The 17,880-nt window shown below is 38.6% G+C and overlaps 1 protein-coding gene across 11 annotated transcripts in view; it reads right to left on the reverse strand.

Annotated features, from left to right (window-relative positions):
- Nucleotides 1-17,880, reverse strand: part of MYO3B (myosin IIIB) — a 207,619-nt gene that overhangs the window by 109,308 nt on the left and 80,431 nt on the right. For all 11 annotated transcript variants that reach the window (XR_003554319.2, XR_008748564.1, XR_008748563.1 and 8 more), the window contains one exon: nt 11,962-12,117. Coding sequence is in view for 7 of the 11 variants with exons in the window: in XM_027786370.2 (XP_027642171.2) it covers nt 11,962-12,117 (156 nt within the window). In the remaining 4 variants the exon portion in view is untranslated. The remainder of the gene's footprint in view (nt 1-11,961; nt 12,118-17,880) is intronic.

Consider the following 17,880-nt stretch of genomic DNA (forward strand, 5'->3'; position numbering starts at 1 on the left):
TTGATGTTATACATATGAAGAAATTAAAGGAGAGCATAAACAGGAAGCTATGAAAGAAAAATTGTTACAGTGGGTATTATTTCCAGTGAGCAACATGGTGATTGTGTAGATTTGTTTAAAGTTCCATTAAATTAAATTTTCCATTTTCAGATCTTTGTGTAGGTGGTAGAGTTGTGAGTTCTTTTTGCCTTTTTTTTTTAAGCAGTCACTATATTCAAGAACATTATACTTTGCTGACAAGCCAGATCCTCAAAGGAGTAGGAATGCATGTGAGCAGCCTGATGTACTACTGTTTTTTCTAATTGTTTCCATTTCAAACCAGTCAACCTCTTACTTCACTGCAGAGAAAAATGCTGTTGTAAATAATATAAGAGATGGGAGCACCCCTCAGTCTACAAATGAAGCAAATATTTTATCAGTTGCTTTACTTCATGGAGATGTAACTAACAAAACAATGGCTAGGCATTATAGCCAACATAACTCATCTGTGAAGCTTTTTCTTCCTCAAGCAAACCATCACAGCCACAATATTACATTGCAACAAGCTTCAACTACGGATGTATCTACCAGAGGTGCAGGGAGGAAGGGGAAGAGGGCACATTCAAACTTAAGCATCTCTAACTGCAGAATGTCTTTATAAACTAATCTGTTATCTGACTGTATTAAACTTCTGCTGTTTGTTCTCTTTAAGTGATAAACAAATCGGGTTTTTTATTGGAAAAGGTTGTGGTTTTTTTTAACACTATGTAAATAAAGTATGGTACTGGTTTTAGTTAAATGTAAGTGAAACATATATACCTCTGTGCATATATCTCCTTGTGCTTAACTCATTTTCCTAAGTACATGATTAGGAAGAGGATATTAGGAGCATAACATCACATTAGCTTCAAATCTCCTGCTGGCCTCATCAGTCTTCTACTGACCCTATGTCCTACAGATACATTGATAGAGTGGGAAGGAAGAATACAGGCAGTAACCTTTAATTATTTCCACAATTTTACATCAGAAATACAATCTGCTTTTAAAATATATTTAAAAAAATTCTTTAAAAGCAGAAGAAAATGCTTTTAATTCGGGAAATAAATGTTGGTATTTTTTTGCATAAAAAGTAGAATTATCAGCCATTTTTTCAACTACTCTTCCTTTCTGATGACATAAAAAATGTACAAACTCTAAGCAAAAGGAAAATCAAAGATATTATTTGCCTTAAGGTTCCAGCAATGTTCTGAATCATCCCCTGGAGGATGTAGTCTCTTCACTGACAGAAGTGGCATAAAGGGGTAGTCACTCAAGGTACCTAAGTTTATAAAATCTGAAAACAGCATTAGAATTATTCCAGCACTCCAGTGATGAGCACTGTCTGTTGAAGAAGGTTCTATCCTCCCAACCACCCTCCCTTTGCCTTTTTATCAGGCAGGAATAGCTGGGAGAGACAGAGTTTTCTTGGATTTTGGAGGAGGAGCAAAAGGTGAGAAGCATTTCTCCCTCAGGAGAACAATTTCATGAAGAGGGTGGGAAGCATTCATTTGTTCGACTTGTGGGGATGAGACAGTTTGAAAGAAAATAACCTCTTTTTTACTAGACAGCAGTCACAGTAATAGAAATGCATTGTAAATAGCTATACGGTCATATGACCCTGCTATCAAGCTGATGATGGGGAAGGAAAAGCTAGATGGACCACATAGACTTCTAGACCAAAAAGTCACCTTTGCTGGCAGGTCCAACCAGAGGATGAAAGCAGACCATAAATTTTTATGTTCATTGGGAAGCTTCCCGCTGATGTCTCTTCTCTCTCTCTCCTCCCTCTACCTCCACCCCTAACATTCTTTTATGAATGCTTTTACTTTGGCCTCTTGGTGCAGTTAAGTATTTACATTTACTGGGTTTTTTTCTAGGACTCACATAGGAAAAACTATTTCTGTACTTGTTCTTCCTTACATTATTGCCAATTTCAAAATGAATCACACCCAAACCAAGATTTACAAGAAAAATACTCAACACAATGAGAAAGAAAAGAGAGTGAAGAATGTGCTACTGCCACACAGAGAAACTCAGCCTATTTCCTGGGCATTGCAAAGAGTGAATTTTGCTCCTCTACATCAAGTTTCAGCCTGGAGTAATTTGTTGAAGCAAGGTCATAATAGAAACACTGACACAGCTTTAATTAAAATATGAATGCTGCAGCTATAACGAAAATCTGCGTAACCTCCAGTAAAAATATATACACTATAATCAGACCAAGGATCACTTTTGGAGGCAATGGTAGCTTTGCAATTAAAAAAAAAAAAAAAAAGGAAAAAAGTTTTAAACTCATTTGCCTAATATTCATATAGAGGAAGGCTAGAAGAATTGCATTAAATTACATTGTGTATAGCATCAGAGGATTATTTCTGTTTCTGTTTCTGTTATTATCTCTGAGTCCAAAGGAAATTACTGGCTGGATGCAATCAAGTTCCTTGCAGTTAATTGCTTTCAAAACTAAATGTGAGCTGGCAGAGAAGCTAGATGTGTGGTTGTAAGAAGTACTTCCTTGGATGGAATGCTGCTGTAATCCAGCTGGCTAATAAGAAGGGGGAAGCTGCCAAGCTACCATAGTCTCATCCCAGTATCTGACAAGGTAACCTGAACATACCTGCCCTTCCCAAAGTATTTGATGCTTAGATTCTTTTTACTTTTCTTCCTTTTTTCTTCCCTCCCCGCCCTCCCCCCCGCCCCCAACTTCTTCAAGTTTGATTCTTCCTGATGAATGCAAGGTTTCACAACTGTCTGTTCCCCATTACAGAAACAAACTTCTAAATGGTGACCAGCAGTAGTATGCTGACCCAGCATGACCCAAACCAATAAACTCTGATCTCTTTACGGTCTACAGTAAATTTGTTTAAAACCTTATTCATGCAAACATTGAAGTTCTTTTGTTCTCTTAAAAACTGAAACGAGGTTGGTAGACCTTTTCTGCTTGATTCCTATGAAGAAGCCTACTTAGAGGCAGGAACATTAACTACCTAGTCTGTAAGAAAACATCCCAGAGAAGAATGAGACACACCTGGCCTTGGCATCTTCAAAGCTGCTAATAACTGGGAAACTGCCACTTTGAACCATATAACCAAAACCATTTGATACTTGATCAACATTAACTCTCAAACATCAAATCAGTTACCAAAATTTCAGGCCAGAAGTTATTAATCACTTGAAATATAGAAGACCATAGTTTTGCTCAGCTTCAGGTATTGTGACATTTGACAGGGCTAACAAAATAAACATAGATGGCAACTGGTGATTACTAAATATTTTTGTTTCTTCAAAATTATTATAGACTTATCTACTGCATTTCATATAGCTGCCCCACATTAACTCCCCCTAAAGAACAGCCAAATGCCACAGGGGAACCCACAGTATATAAAATTTTGAAAGACAGCTTATAAGTATGTTAGCAAGGGCAAAAGTTTTAGAATGCATTCTATGAAGAATCTTCTTTCCTTTTCCAATTTCTAAGCTTTCAATAATCTATTTTCCTCCTTGATGTTCTGCCCCTCCACCATAGCTAAAAGGCAGTTAATAGATCTACTATTACATTTGAACTTCTCCATCTCACATGCCGTTGTGACTTTGCTTTTTTAGATTTTTCTTCTGCGTGCTGTAGTGGATAGAGCAGCCTGTTATTTTAAGGTGATTCATAAATAGGTAATTCCTTAATTGTTGTACATTCAAAGGGGAAAAAAAAACCCAGAATATTTTCATTACGTTCTCTTCTGCTGATCATTGGTACAGTTTTCCTCCAGTTTTCCATTACTTCTACTCACAAGCCACTAAGTCATTTTACATCTTGGGGTTTTTTTTTAATGGAATAAAATGGAAAGATTACTTTTTTGAGAAAGTCTTCCTAAAGGATGCAAGTTTTTATCATCAAAATTTATGCAAGGAGAGCTGGGACATTATACAGAATATTGGGGTTTCAAATTTGAGTTTCCCTTTTAAATGTCTCCATGACAAGCTCCATGGTATTTTTAAATGTTATTTATGGAACTTGAGATCCCACCTAGCTTAAAGGACTTTGGAAGTTTTGACATATGTTTTTCAACTTTTTCAAGACTAAACCAGCTGCCAGCTTTGCCAGGTTTAGATTAATCCCTGACAAGGACAAAACCCCAGTAATAATATTTGATATTTATAAACAAACTCCAGAGAACATGCCCACTTTTGCAGTATATTTTACCAATGTAGACAGCACAAAGAGTCATTTAACATTGAGAAATATTAGGAAACAGATTAAATCCCTTCTGACTTCTTCCTCCAGCAGGCTGGCAATCAGCCTGGATGTTGGAACCTCTTGTACAATGAATCAAAAAAGCAACTGACCACACCAATGAGTTCAGGAGATCAAAACGCATATTTGGAAAGTGAGCAGCTCTCTCTTATAATGCCTTTATGGATTATCAAACACACTCAAACACTGTTTAACAAAAATATAATCTACACAAACAGAGCAAATGCTTACTGTTAAGTGAGAATTAACAATATCTATAATGTGTAATGTATCTTTGCCTAGAGTCTTCCCAGACTCTATGGCAGAAAGAATGAAAGAAAAAATAGCTAGAGCTTCAGGCATTATGCATTTCTTTTCATTAACAAGTTTACTGTGACCAAAGGTACAGTACAGCTTTATAGAACAAGTAAAAAACAAGAAAAGTTCTTGCCTCAGACAAACTGCTACCTATTTTTTGTAGGAATAATGTATTAAGTGAAGCTATTAATAGCCATTTCATAAGTGGAAAAACAGAGAAACATTGAGGGTAAGTGATAAAACTGAGGTCACACAGTAATTCAGAGAGAGAATGAGGAAAAAAACCCACAAACCTCTACCATGTTTTTGAATTATAATTCAGAAGGTGTTTAAACATTCTTGGTATTTTACTGACATGCAATTGCATTAATCTCTATCTCAAAGAACTTATCCCTGAAATACAGCAAGATTACTATCAACTTGACTTGTGTACCCTTCTTTACTTAGAGAATACAGAATTAGCCACAAAGTCTTTATCAACAGTCAGTTATTATTACTGTACTAAAAACATTTCTATAATTCTGCTTGTCATTCCTAACCAATTTTTGCATGTTCTGTTGTCCATACCTTACTGTAACTTAAGATTCCTGCTTTTTTCCAGTTCTGCAATTTAATGCTACATGAGGTGCAAGTCTTTAGGAATTAATTAAATTTCTTGTTCTTATAATGTTATTATGTAGGACACTATTTGAATAACCTGAAAGTATTTCACATTCCTTGTGAGAGTACAGGATTGATAAAGCAATAAAAAAAAACCTAAACAAAAACCCAGCATCCTCTCTGATTTTAAGAAATGCTTCCTGCCTAGAGGCAGCTATACATTGATGGGAATAAGAGTGCTCTGGCTCCCAAGATGAACTACAAATCAGTATCCATGTGTTAAAAAGTAATGATGTATTCTACTTCAGAATAGATGGGAAAGATTCAGCATTGCTGGAACTAATATATGTGAAACAATGTTCTAATGAACTAACATCTATTTTTTAAGGATTAAAGATCTTTTATAAAAATAGAAGTAGTGGACTACTTAGCACCAAATACATTCCTTAAAATTAAACTTCATACAACTGCTTCTATGGCAAAGCTGTTAATGAAAAGCATATTGTTGTTAATTAGCATTTATGTCCTGGTATTGTTAGAAACCAGACAAAACATACCCATAGTTAACTGATAGCTTACAAAAGGGATATGGAGAAGAGATAAAGATAATACCCAGAGCGCAACCTTATGCAGCTGTGACATTGGACTTTCTCACAAAGTTTTCCCCCATGAGAGTATAAGAAACAGGCAATGCAGGAGTGGAGTGCTGATGCTGAAATTTCAGTTTCACTCAAGACCATGGCAAAACTCAAGGATTTCAGCCTAAAATGTGCCAACAGATTAAAAAAGAATCTTCTTCCTTGTTACAAGTGTGAAAAGAGGGGTATCCTGGCAGGGTTTTTCTGAAACTGAAAACACCTATTTGCATAAGGATAGGAGATACTTGCATAAGGATAGGAGATATTTGCATCTCACTGATGAAAATAATTTAGAGAAAAATAAAACTGGTGGAAAAGTTTCAAAGTGCATCTTTTTCAGTAAAAAGGCATGGGCAATTGTTAATGCCACTTTGTATTTTAAAAGTCATCTTTTACTAGCATAAACTTTTTCTTTTTATTATTAATTTCTAACTTAAAGGAAATAATACGGTACAAAGCTCTCTGGTAAGTTATCTCATGACAAAGTGACAACAATATGTCTGTCAGCAACAAACTGATGATAGCAACAAATGTGTGTGTTAGTAGGCTCTTCTGAGCCCAGCAAGGACAATGAAGTGCCCCTTCAGTTCAGAGGTATGAAGAACTGTGCTGAAGTTAAGCCTAGCTACACTGCATACAAAGAAGTTTATAAATGAAGAATGAAAGAAAGTGAATTAAGGACGCATTTCAGCCTGTGACTCCAGAGGCTGACCCAGATGATCCTGCCAAAAGGGGACGGCTTGCTTCTTTCTACCACTCTCCTCCTTATTCCTGGTCAGGTGAAGTATTCCCTCCTTTACCTCAGCTACATCAGTTGAGGCACCCCTCTGCAGTCATTAACAGACCAGAAAATTATCTGTGTGTTTGTGTTAACTTAGTTATTTTCTCTTACTATAGAAGTTCTAGCTCAGGAGGTTTTGACAATCATTTGAGCTGTAATAAAAACAGCATCATGAGCTTGTTCCTGGGAACTATGGGAGAATGAGAAAAAGAAGCCAGTTCTCTCCTCAGTAGCGGTGAGTTGATAGATTGACTCTCCACATGTCTCCATCACACCATCTAAACCAGTAATACTGACTGCAGGCTTGCTTTCAGGCACAATGGCCTTAAGAAATGACCCAAAATAGGGAAAACTGTCATGGCTTAACTGGAAAGAGAATCCTATTTAAAAAACCACTGGTGCTGACTCAGAAAAGAAGGAAAAGATGCAAGTGCAAAGCATCGATGCTGGAAGACTTTCAAATAAGCCAAAACCCAGATACCTCCTGATCAGTAGTCATCACCAGTGGCTCCCTGAGTTCCCTCACAGTAGAAGCACTGTTAACACCAGCACCCTGCTGGCTTCCCAAGTTTCTGGAAATGTTCAGCCTGTGATCTGAGAACATTTTTTTTTATTTACCTTTTAAATTATTGATTGGTAGTGTTGCTATACTCCTAAAAAGGACATCTACTTTTCTTTATCTCTGAACATCAGGGAATTAATGCACATTTCACTGTACCTGTCATGGGCACATCAATAAACAGAAAAAGCATAGAATCATTTAGGTTGGAAAAGATCTTTGACATCATCAAGTCCAACCGTTAACCTAGGACTGTCAAGTCCACCACTAAACCATGTCACTAAGCACCACATCTACATGTTTTTAAAATGCCTCCAGGGATGGTGATTCCACCACCTCCCTGGGCAGCCTGTTCCATTGTTTCAGTGAAAAAAATTTCCCTAATAGCCAACCTAAACCTCCCTGGGTGTAACTTGAGGCTGTTTCCTCTTGTCCTGTCACTTGTTACTTGGAAGAAGAGACCAACCCCACCTGCCTACAGCCTCCTTTCAGGCAGTTGTAGAGAGTGATAAGGTGTCCCCCTGAGCCACCTCCTCTCAGGCTAAACATCCCCATTTCCCTCACCTGCCTCTCATAAGACTTGTGCTCCAGCCCCTTCACCATCTTCGCTGCCCTTCTCTGGACACGCTCCAGCACCTCCATGTCCCTCTTGAAGCGAGGGGCCCAAAATTAAACACAGTATTTGAGGTGTGGCCTCGTCAGTGCCAAGTACAGGGGGACAATCATTTCCCTTGTCCCAGTGGCCACATTGTTTTCGATACAAGCCAGGATGCTTTTGGCCTTCTTGGCCACCTGGGCACACTGTTGGCTCATGTTCAGCTGATTGTTCACTAGCACCTGCAGGTCCTCCGACACTGGCATGCTGCCCCCAGGCTCATCTCTAACAAGTCTGGTTTTATTCCCTTCCCCCTTTGAATCTAGTTTAAAGCTCTCAATGAGCCCTGCTAATTCCTGATTTAGAATCCTTTGAGACAGGTGAATGCTGTCTGCTGCCAGCAGGCCTGGTGCTGTGTAAACTGACTCATGGTCAAAACCCCCAAAATTTAGCTGGTGACACCAGGCCCAGAGCCAGGTACTGATCTGTGTGATTTTCGATTACACACACCATTGTTCCCTGCAATTGGCAGGACAGAAGAAAACACTGCTTGAGTTCATGATCCCTCAACAAGTTGCCCCAAGGCTCTGAGGTCCCTCTTGATTGCCCTCTGACTTCTTGTTGTTTGGACTTCATCACTGCCCACGTGGAAAACCAGTAATGGCTAATAATCAGAGGACTGTACCAGACAAGCGAGTTTTCCAGTAACATCTGTTCCCCGGGCCCCAGGGAGGCAGCAGGCTTCCCTGTGGGTTGGATCTGGTCAGCATATCAAGGCCCTCAGAGTGGAGTTGCTGACGACAGCCACCTTTCTTTTTTCTTGGCAGCGCTGGTCGATGTGTGGGGTTGACTGGCTCTCCGTAGGCAACTCCTGGAACCTGGATGGACTTTTGTTCATATCATTTTCCTGGCCCTCAGGTTCCAGGGCCACATACCTATTGTACAGAGGTACCTGGGAAGGTGAAGTAGGCTGGGGGGTGATTTGCCTGCTGCCCTGAGCAGGGACCTGTTTCTATTCCTCCCCATCTCTTAGGTCCCCTCCCTTCTGCCTGGTGGTGAGCAGGTAGGGGGAGTCTGCCTCTGGTGATGTGTCCATCCAGTGCCATGTGTCTCAGTGATGGTAGAGAGCAGCTCCACCAGTCTGTCAGCCTCTCACACTCCCATACTCCTTAACCTTTCTACTTCCTCTTCCAGCTCTGCCACCAGGCTGAGATCATCCACCTGGTCACACCTCACACAGTTATCACCTCTGCTGCCCTCAGGCCCTCCTTGCAGCCCATGACCTGGACAGCTGCACGTTTATGTGGGAACTCTGTCTGGGTTGCCATATGCCTTCTGGTGCTGGCATCTGGCCGAGTGGAAACCATAGCTTGGTTTCTTCTGGGAGGGTGAGGACCACTACTGGAGCTCGCCTCTGAGCCCTTAGGTGACAGTGCCCTCTCTGTGCAAACCGCTGTGCCACACCCTCGCTGATGTATGGCATGCACATACATACAATGGTATAATAGAAAGGTTTTACTCAACATGGGGTCTAATTGGCCTATTTACTTTGAACTGGTGACTATACTCAGATGACATTTACAGATCACCACAAATAAATGCCAGTAAATTTTTTTTACAGTACTATCTAGTCATGTGTTCTTCTGCACGTTAGATTCTGTATTGAAAAATATTTTATAAATGCATTACAGAGTTTTTAAAGCTTTTAATTGGCACCAATTTTCCTAGGGGGAAAAGCTCTTTAGTATTATGAGACTATGTCTATCCTTTGGGGAAAATTATAATTAGATGCTCCTGGTGACTGATTCTCTTGTAATAATCTTACATTTGTAGTCCAGTATTAACCGTCTGGCCCACAGACTTGGTATTTTGCAGGGATATGCTTTTGCAATCTCATTAAAGTTTGTACTAATTTGATCAAGTTTTAGATCTTTGGAAAATCAGCACTTTGTCATTCTCAACAGTATCTTGTAGATTTTAATGGTAAATGATCAGTAAGTTTTTGCCTTCACTGAGCATGGTCTCAGCACTGATCAAAGTGGGCTGGTGCTTACAATGCTACAACAATCAGAAAGACATTCTTTAATAGAAGTTAGGCCCATTGGCTTCAAAGTGAAAGTAGACACCTGTTTCTCCAGCAGCCTAATGTATCTCCTCTCTTATTGTTCATTGGCAGAGGAAGAAGCCACCTAATTCAGAGGCATGGCTAAAAGCAAACCAAGAGTCCAGGAAAGAACAAGATGGATACAAAGAGTCTGCTGAGAGTAGAGCTTTAAGACTAGAAGAGAAACTGTAACAGACCTGGAAAAGGTGAATTCAGTGACAACGAAGAACATGACTGCTGTGAGTACATTATCATGTAAGGAAGAACACCAAGAACAGAGAAATAATTGAAAAAACAGAAGAACCTGGACTAGGACTTGCTGAAGAAGGTAGAGATCAGAACAGAAACCATTGGATGGTAGAGGAAGAAGACACAAGAAGCTGACTCTAACAGGAAAATAAAGCCTTAAGGACAAACAGAATGAACAGTGAATGGAAACTGATGGGAAAGGCGGGTCAGATAACGACCTGGGACAGGGAACCTGGGACTAGTTGGCCAAGTAAATTTAGGGGCATTGGGGACAACAACAGAGCTTAGACTGGTAGAGAGGATAAGATTAGGACTAAATCCACTATTGCAAGAGTCCCCCTTCACCACTGCAATCTGCAGGTGCTACTGCATACAAGTTTCAAATAATCACCCTTGGTGAACAAAATATTTAAGATGGATGAGGAGTTAAACTCCATTAAGTGAGCACTGATTCATAGTGGGGGTGCTGGGAAGCAAAATCCTTCCTACATTCCTGTCACACATAAGCATAGGATGTAGAAGCTTGTCTGTCACAGCGCTCCCAGTTAATATATGGAAAGGCTTGAGGAAAGAAAGGCTGCCTTGGTCTTGATTCATTCTCACTCCACATTATGGAGATAGATCCCAGAAGAATGTATTGAAATACCATGAGGAATCTATTCCAGAGCTCCTCTTAGCACAAGGACCATTTCTCTGCCTATACCTTCCATTTGGTTAACAGCTGGGAAAAACTCTGATACCTCTCAGGCCAGCCAACCCACAGCTGCAGGCAACTGATCCGTGAGGTGTTACATGGGCAAGGTCTGCTTAGGAGGCTGGATAAAGTAGAAACTTGTACTGGAACACCGGCATAGCTCCCTCACCCACAGTAAGCAGCTCCTGGTATATTTTGCCAGAAAAAAACCCCACCTACTACTATAAACCCGCAGAAGTCAACTTCACCTTGAAACTGTACTTACAGCTATTCCTTTATTTTAACTTGTACATTTTTGTTTGGGGTTTTAGCATTTAAACTACAGAGTCTTACGGCATATAAGTATACACATGTTTATGACTTATGAATCATGACATTTAATTTTCTTCATCAACATTAGTAGGTGTTTGTTTATAATAATGGGCCAGAGCTTATCTAACTCTAGACAAAATTCATATTACAGAATGATTGCTGAGCTTGGGAATGTGTGTTCATTTGCATTTAATTCTCTTTTGAAACAGTGAAATCCTGCCACCCTCTGGACAACAACTAAACTAAGACATATTTACAATCGGCCCCAAAAGTAAAAAATCCCACTGCTGCTGCTGAACTTTCATAGTATTTTAAGCACACTTTAAATTAGTTACTAGGCTGAAAGAAAAATAGCAGTTACTATTAAACTACAGATAAAACAATTACTTTAAGTGCTGAATACCTTTCTTACTCATAGTATGTAACCAAAGAGCAAACTTCAAAGTGTTCTGTTCTTAACATTTTCTAGTACTCACTTCATTGTTCACAGCTGTATTTTTAAAGATCTGCAACCAAAATACGATATAATTTTTCATCACGCCAATATGTATTTCCACAAACCAAAACATCCTGGAATTATTAGCATCTCCATGACTGAGCCAAAAGTGAATACATACAGAACAGAGTTCAGTGGGAGAAAGAAGGCTAAGGAGAAGGTTGCGTTATAACTGATCAAATTAGCTTTAAAAAGTATCAATGGGAAAACGAGTATCTCGCATTCACATGGCATGCAGCATTATTACTAATACTGCTGCTAGTCAATGCATTAATAATAATTTGAGACAGTAAATCATGCATCCAAAGTTTCAACTTGTTCTTCCAGGATTAGCGTGGGGAAGGTGGGCTGCAGCATAATGTTTTACAGTACCTTGTTTTGGCTATGGAGCCTAGCTGCTGCTGTTCTTGGATTAGCTCAGCCAGCTGTTTCTGCAGAGACATATCTTTACCATGTACTTGCTTAATAAATGGATGCTCCAAAAGATGGGTGACTGAAGGACGCTTTTCAAAATCCTTGATAAGACACCTGTGACAGAGAAATAGTGGTCTCAGGCAATGATGTTATCTCATTACAGCATGATTTGAATCGGCTTACTGTGTGCCTGTTATTGTACAGTAGTTTCTTTTTCTACGAATTTGAGTTCCTCAGTATGCGACAAGACCCTTCCTCTACACTGGAATAAATCTGGCACAAAATACTTAAGCCAATTCACCCTACAAGTACACTACTATAAAGACTATGAATTTGAGCATATTTGACCTCTCTTTTTAACTGTAATTAGTTTACTATGAAAAAATGTCATTGTATCTTGTGAGTGCTATACAGTTCATCTACATTAAACATAACCTAAGATGAATAGACAATAGTAATTGATAGTCTATGAATAGTAATGAGTAGTAATTCACTTTAATTTTTTACCTGTTCTCCAATTAGGTAGTTTGACTAAGAACTGTAGGATATAGCCTATTAAAAACAAGTGAAACCTGTGATATAACACTAGTCAGAACAATTTGATACAGTGTTTTGTTTTTAAAATTAATGTTTCAAGTAGATATTCTATATTGCAATGACAAGTGTTAGCATAAGAATCATAAAAAATTCTGCAAACCTATGTAATTCAGACTGGAAGAGAAATGAATGAATCAGAATTAAATGCTAGCCAGGGTACTAAAGTTCTGTCAGTGATAGGAACAGGTGATCTATAATGAGTAGAGATACATCCTATTAAATTAGCATAAAATAAAGTGTCATGCTAATTTATATAATTGAGATTTAAAATTGAGGAAGCCATCATTAAAATTGAATTCCTTTCTGTACAATAAAGCTGAAAAAATACAGTCCAAACAGAAGAATGATCTAACAGGATTAGATCATTTTGAAGTACCCTCTAATTCTTTATATTAATCTGTTTATTTTGCTCAAATAATAATATTGACATTGAGAATGTGAAAAAGAAATGCTGCAATTCAGTATATAACTCCCTTGTAGCACCTATCAGTGCAGCACATTATAGCCCAAGACTACTTTATTTGATGAGATCCATTGTATTACATACTTCACAATTACATCCCCTACTGCCTGATATTAAGTGATACACCTAAAGAACTCCCTTAGGCAAGGCCAAATATCACAAAATTACCTTTTTAGCCAAAAATGCAATGAAACTGTAATACCTTTTAGAATAATTTATATTCTAGCAGTATCAATAACAATTTGCAAAATCTAAACTACATCTAAAAAATAATCATACACATTAATTGATTTCAAATACTACCAAACACATTAGAAAATTATTAAAGTTTAGCCTCACCTCAAACACTTTACTGAAGCCTAATGTCTGGTCTTAAAATGATCCTGAAATATCTTTGAACATAACTTTAATACTTTAGGTTCCTGAAAACCATTTTCCCAATCTCTTCTTGGTACATCTGGTCCAGAAAACAAAGTCTGTAAAATGTGCTACCAGTTTTGTAACTATTTTGGTGAATTTTGCTATAGGCTAGAACTGTAGCCTCCTGATAGAAAGACTAAAGTAACAGAACCTGCTTTATCTACATCCCTCTGAGTGCAAGGCTATAAATATCAGTCCTTCACCTCCATGAAGAGATCCATCATTAGCCTTCAACAGATTCTGACAACACTCCCCACACATACTTTTCCTTTTGTGATCCATGGCTTTTAAAAGTCAATACAGCCACACAGACAATATAGTCCCTGCCAATCCTGGTTAAATTTATATGTTGCCCAAGAAAAAGGAAAAAAGCATTTCAAAAGAAAGGTCACATTAATCAGGAAGGCAGAGGAAAAAAACCCCACAGAACAACAAAAGCTATGCAGTATACAAAATCACAGATTGATGGCAAGTATCTGAAGTGGAGATTTCAGTTTGAAAAGCTCATGTGTTCTAGTGCTTTTTACCATTCTAACAATAATTACAAATTTATAGTATTTATGCTATGTTGTTAATATATAAATTTTCTTCTAAGTTTTATTACATCAGGAAGTTTTCAGTAATATAACTGAATCCAAGTAAAGCTGTGTCATAGAATCATAGACTAGTTTGGGTTGGAAGGGACATTTTAAAGTTCATCTAGTCCAACCCCCCTGCAATGAGCAGGGACATCTTCAACTAGATCAGGTTGCTCAGAGCCTCATCCAGCCTGACCTTGAATGTTTCCAGGGCTGGGGCATCGGCCACCCCTCTGGGCAACCTGTGCCAGTGTTTCAGCACCCTCACTGTAAAAATTTCTTCCTTAGATCTAGTCTGAATCTACCCTCTTTTAGTTTAAGCCATTAATCCTTGTCCTATCGCAACAGGCCCTAATGCCATGGCAGTTGCTTTTCAGATGATAACAATATTAGAGTTTAAATGGATTCTCTTCAAGAAATTACACAGTTCCAGCAGAATATCTTGTGTTTATCACAAGTGTGAAGAACATACAAATCTTTCACCTGGTGGTACTTAGTTATTAATATAAATTCTACCCTGAGCTCCAGAACAACCTCCAAATGGATCTATGGACAATCTATGGAGAAGGTCCAGAAGCTCAAAGATAAATTATTCCATATAGATGGCCCCTAGGTAAAACATCAAAATGTCCAGGACACTGCATTCATTAAGGAAGCCCAACAAGAAGAGATAGAAGGAAAACATTTTAGGGAAAAAAGTTCTTAGCTTCTCTATTATTTGTCTGAAATGCTAGCTGTTTCAGTCTGGCAGGCGTTTTAACGAGCATAGGTAAGTTCTGTCAGGGAGGCTGTCTTGAAGAATACTTTAGGATTACCTTTGCTTCTGTTGCATACTCCTGCCAATCCCCCACTGACTAGTCACTTTACACGCATGCTACTCTTTTGCTTTGCAGCTAGCAAAGTTTATATATTGTTTCATCTATACGCAGCCTTCATTCTCTAGTAGTAGGATATTTTTGCAGTCTGTGGTCACTAGGATTTCACTTGGAACACAAGTAAAACTTAATGAATTCATAAGATGACCACACTATAGACACATCTATATGATTCTGTAATCAAAGTCTCTGTTCCAAGCTCAGACAGAGCACTATTGTGCCAAGTTTGTGTCTACATCAGAAGAAAAGAGCCTTTTCAGAATGTTAGTGAGACGCTGCAACAAAGCAGAGAGCTAGTAACTAACAGCCATGTAAGGGTGCAGGACAGCTGCTTAAATTCATGTCTAACTTCTTGTGTGAGTACTCCTACTCCAGTTAGGGAAAAGACTGACAGAAGAATGTACATCTCAGCTGAAGTTGGTTTAATCCATTAAGTTAAATGGCAAGTTCCCAGCATGTTAGGAACACAGCAGCAAAAAGATGAGGCAGGCCATAGGAATTGAAGAGTGTATGGCATATACACTCTCCTTTTGCTCTGAAGCAGCAAAAGTGTTGACACAGTCACTTCTAGAAATTACTCCTTATTATGTTTCAAGTGCCAGTACCCGCTTGCAGCTTCGTCACAGTACGTACTGTGGGGTCAGTGCATACTCAGATATTCAGTGCCAGTTTGGTGTATCACAGGCCTGTTGTGATGAAGTGTGGGATGGAGAGCTGTCATGTGACATTGAAAAGACAGTCATCATGTTTCTCCTCTTGGTGCATATTCCTTTGTCCTAATTCCTCTCTATGTACACAAAAATATTCTGAGGCATAGTTACATGCTTAGTTTCTACACACTGTCGTTTCAACTCTGTTGCTTCTAGTGCACACTGAATACGTGCTGCTGCTGTTCTTAGTCAATGTTACCTGTAAAATAACAATTCTTGGGCCACTACCTACGTGCTAATGAAAAATGATGCATCAGACTGCCAGTGTCACTGCAGGTGTTCTGTAAGGTATCATCTCCTACACTAGAAGCAGTATTGACACTACACTACTCTTCAGAAGAAAAGCATTTAATATAGAATTATCAGCTCTTACGATGGCTAAAGCCTGCATGAAGGTGAGCATTATCACAGTGTTTTCTACTGACCTCCACCCTGAACAGAACTATAACATGTGAAAAAGTTAATCATATGGGTGCCTGAGTCCAAAGTTGCCAGTACATTCAGTCAGGAAATGTATTCCATATAAAGGCCACAAAAAACAGAAATCAAGAAGTAATACACAAAAATCCAGCAAAAATAACATCTGAAAGGGGAAGAGTACAGTAACAAAACAGCTTCCATAATGTCACTTATCAGAAAATATTCTTACTTAACGCAGCCAAAAGAAATCAGAGTATGCATTGTACAAGTGAAAAACAGTACTAAGAAGTCACACAGCCACACTGAAGGATTTGTTTCTGAGGAAAGGAGAAAAGTAAAATATATTCAGGTGCTCACTTGAGCATCCATTTAATACCAATTTGGACAGTCAGCTTAGGCACTGTCAAACATCAACCATGCTGCAATTACATATAAAACCAGCAAATGTGCTGCACCTGCAAATTAAGCCAATTTGTTTGGCCAGTGGAAATTATTTAAAATAAATTAAAAAAAAAGAGTGGTGAGACCACCTTGCATTGAGCAAATTCACTAGCAAATCTGCTACAAGATGGGTTTCAGATAAGGTATAATGAAAATATGATTGTATTTGGCCTGCTATCTTTTGGACCTAAAATAATGGGAAGTAGTAGTAAGTACTCTAAGTAAGTAGAGATCGAAAAGGAAACAAACATTATACATGTTTGCCTTGATGAAAGTCAATCCATTACCTAATTTGAAATTCTAGTATCTTCCATCATGCTTTCTTAGCTGAAAATTAATTCTCAGAATTCATTAGTGTCACTACATTAAACATAGGTTGGTTGTAGCGATTTGCTGCAACCTCATAGCCAAGCTCCTAAGCACCGTTTTTATTCTGCCACAATTACAGGCAAAGATGAAGCATTTATTAGCAGGGGATAAGAGCAGACTCCCATACACACAGGCCCATCTGAGACAACCTCTATAAAATTCATTGGCTGCTTGCACTTGGACGATAACATTGTTGGAACTGCTACATCTCAACAATGTAAACTGCTGTTTTCCAAGTAGCGAATCAGATGACTGAAAAGGAGAGATATTTATCAGCATCCATGAGCTAATATTTACTAATGAATAAATGGAAAGAACAGAATTCATAAGAACAGCAGTGGTCTGTCTCCTGTGTGTTCAGAAATAGAAAACAATTACTAACATCATTAACTATTGCAGCCAAACCTAAGTAGAGCAGCAGCAGTTATTTCTTTCAGAAATTCTCTTTCATCAGATCTATCACAATCTATTTGGCCAGTAAAGAAAGCACTATAAAGTACTTTCTTTAAAAATAAAGAAACCAAGCAGCTCCAACCCTTACAGCTTAATTACATTATGATTTATCTCCAGTATTTTGTTTTCCTCAATTTTATATTTTGTGAATGCTACATTTTCTGATTTCTCATCTGCTGGCAGTGTATTGCTGGAACTTATTTTGTCTCATAAACCCAATATCCAACCAGACATCTAGTCACTGTTTGACATCTACACGCACTGAAGATGCATAGGTTATTATTTGGAAGAAATTATGACTGTACATTAGACTCTGTATTAGAGCTGGGGAATCCACACCACAGCCTCTGGGCAAGAGAGATATGAAGTCTCCAGTCCATTCAACAAATGGTTAGATAAAGCCCTCATTGCCACCTCTCCAGTCCCTATCTCTCTGCCATTCCCTGGTCCATCACAGTGCTCTTCCCATCATCTGCTCCTCCACAGCTCTATACCACTATTCTCTGCCCTCCAAGTACTGCTTGCACAAGGACAAGGACCTGCTACCTAGC

The sequence above is a fragment of the Falco peregrinus genome, chromosome 8 (genome assembly GCF_023634155.1).
Source record: "Falco peregrinus isolate bFalPer1 chromosome 8, bFalPer1.pri, whole genome shotgun sequence".
Lineage (NCBI taxonomy): Eukaryota > Metazoa > Chordata > Aves > Falconiformes > Falconidae > Falco > Falco peregrinus.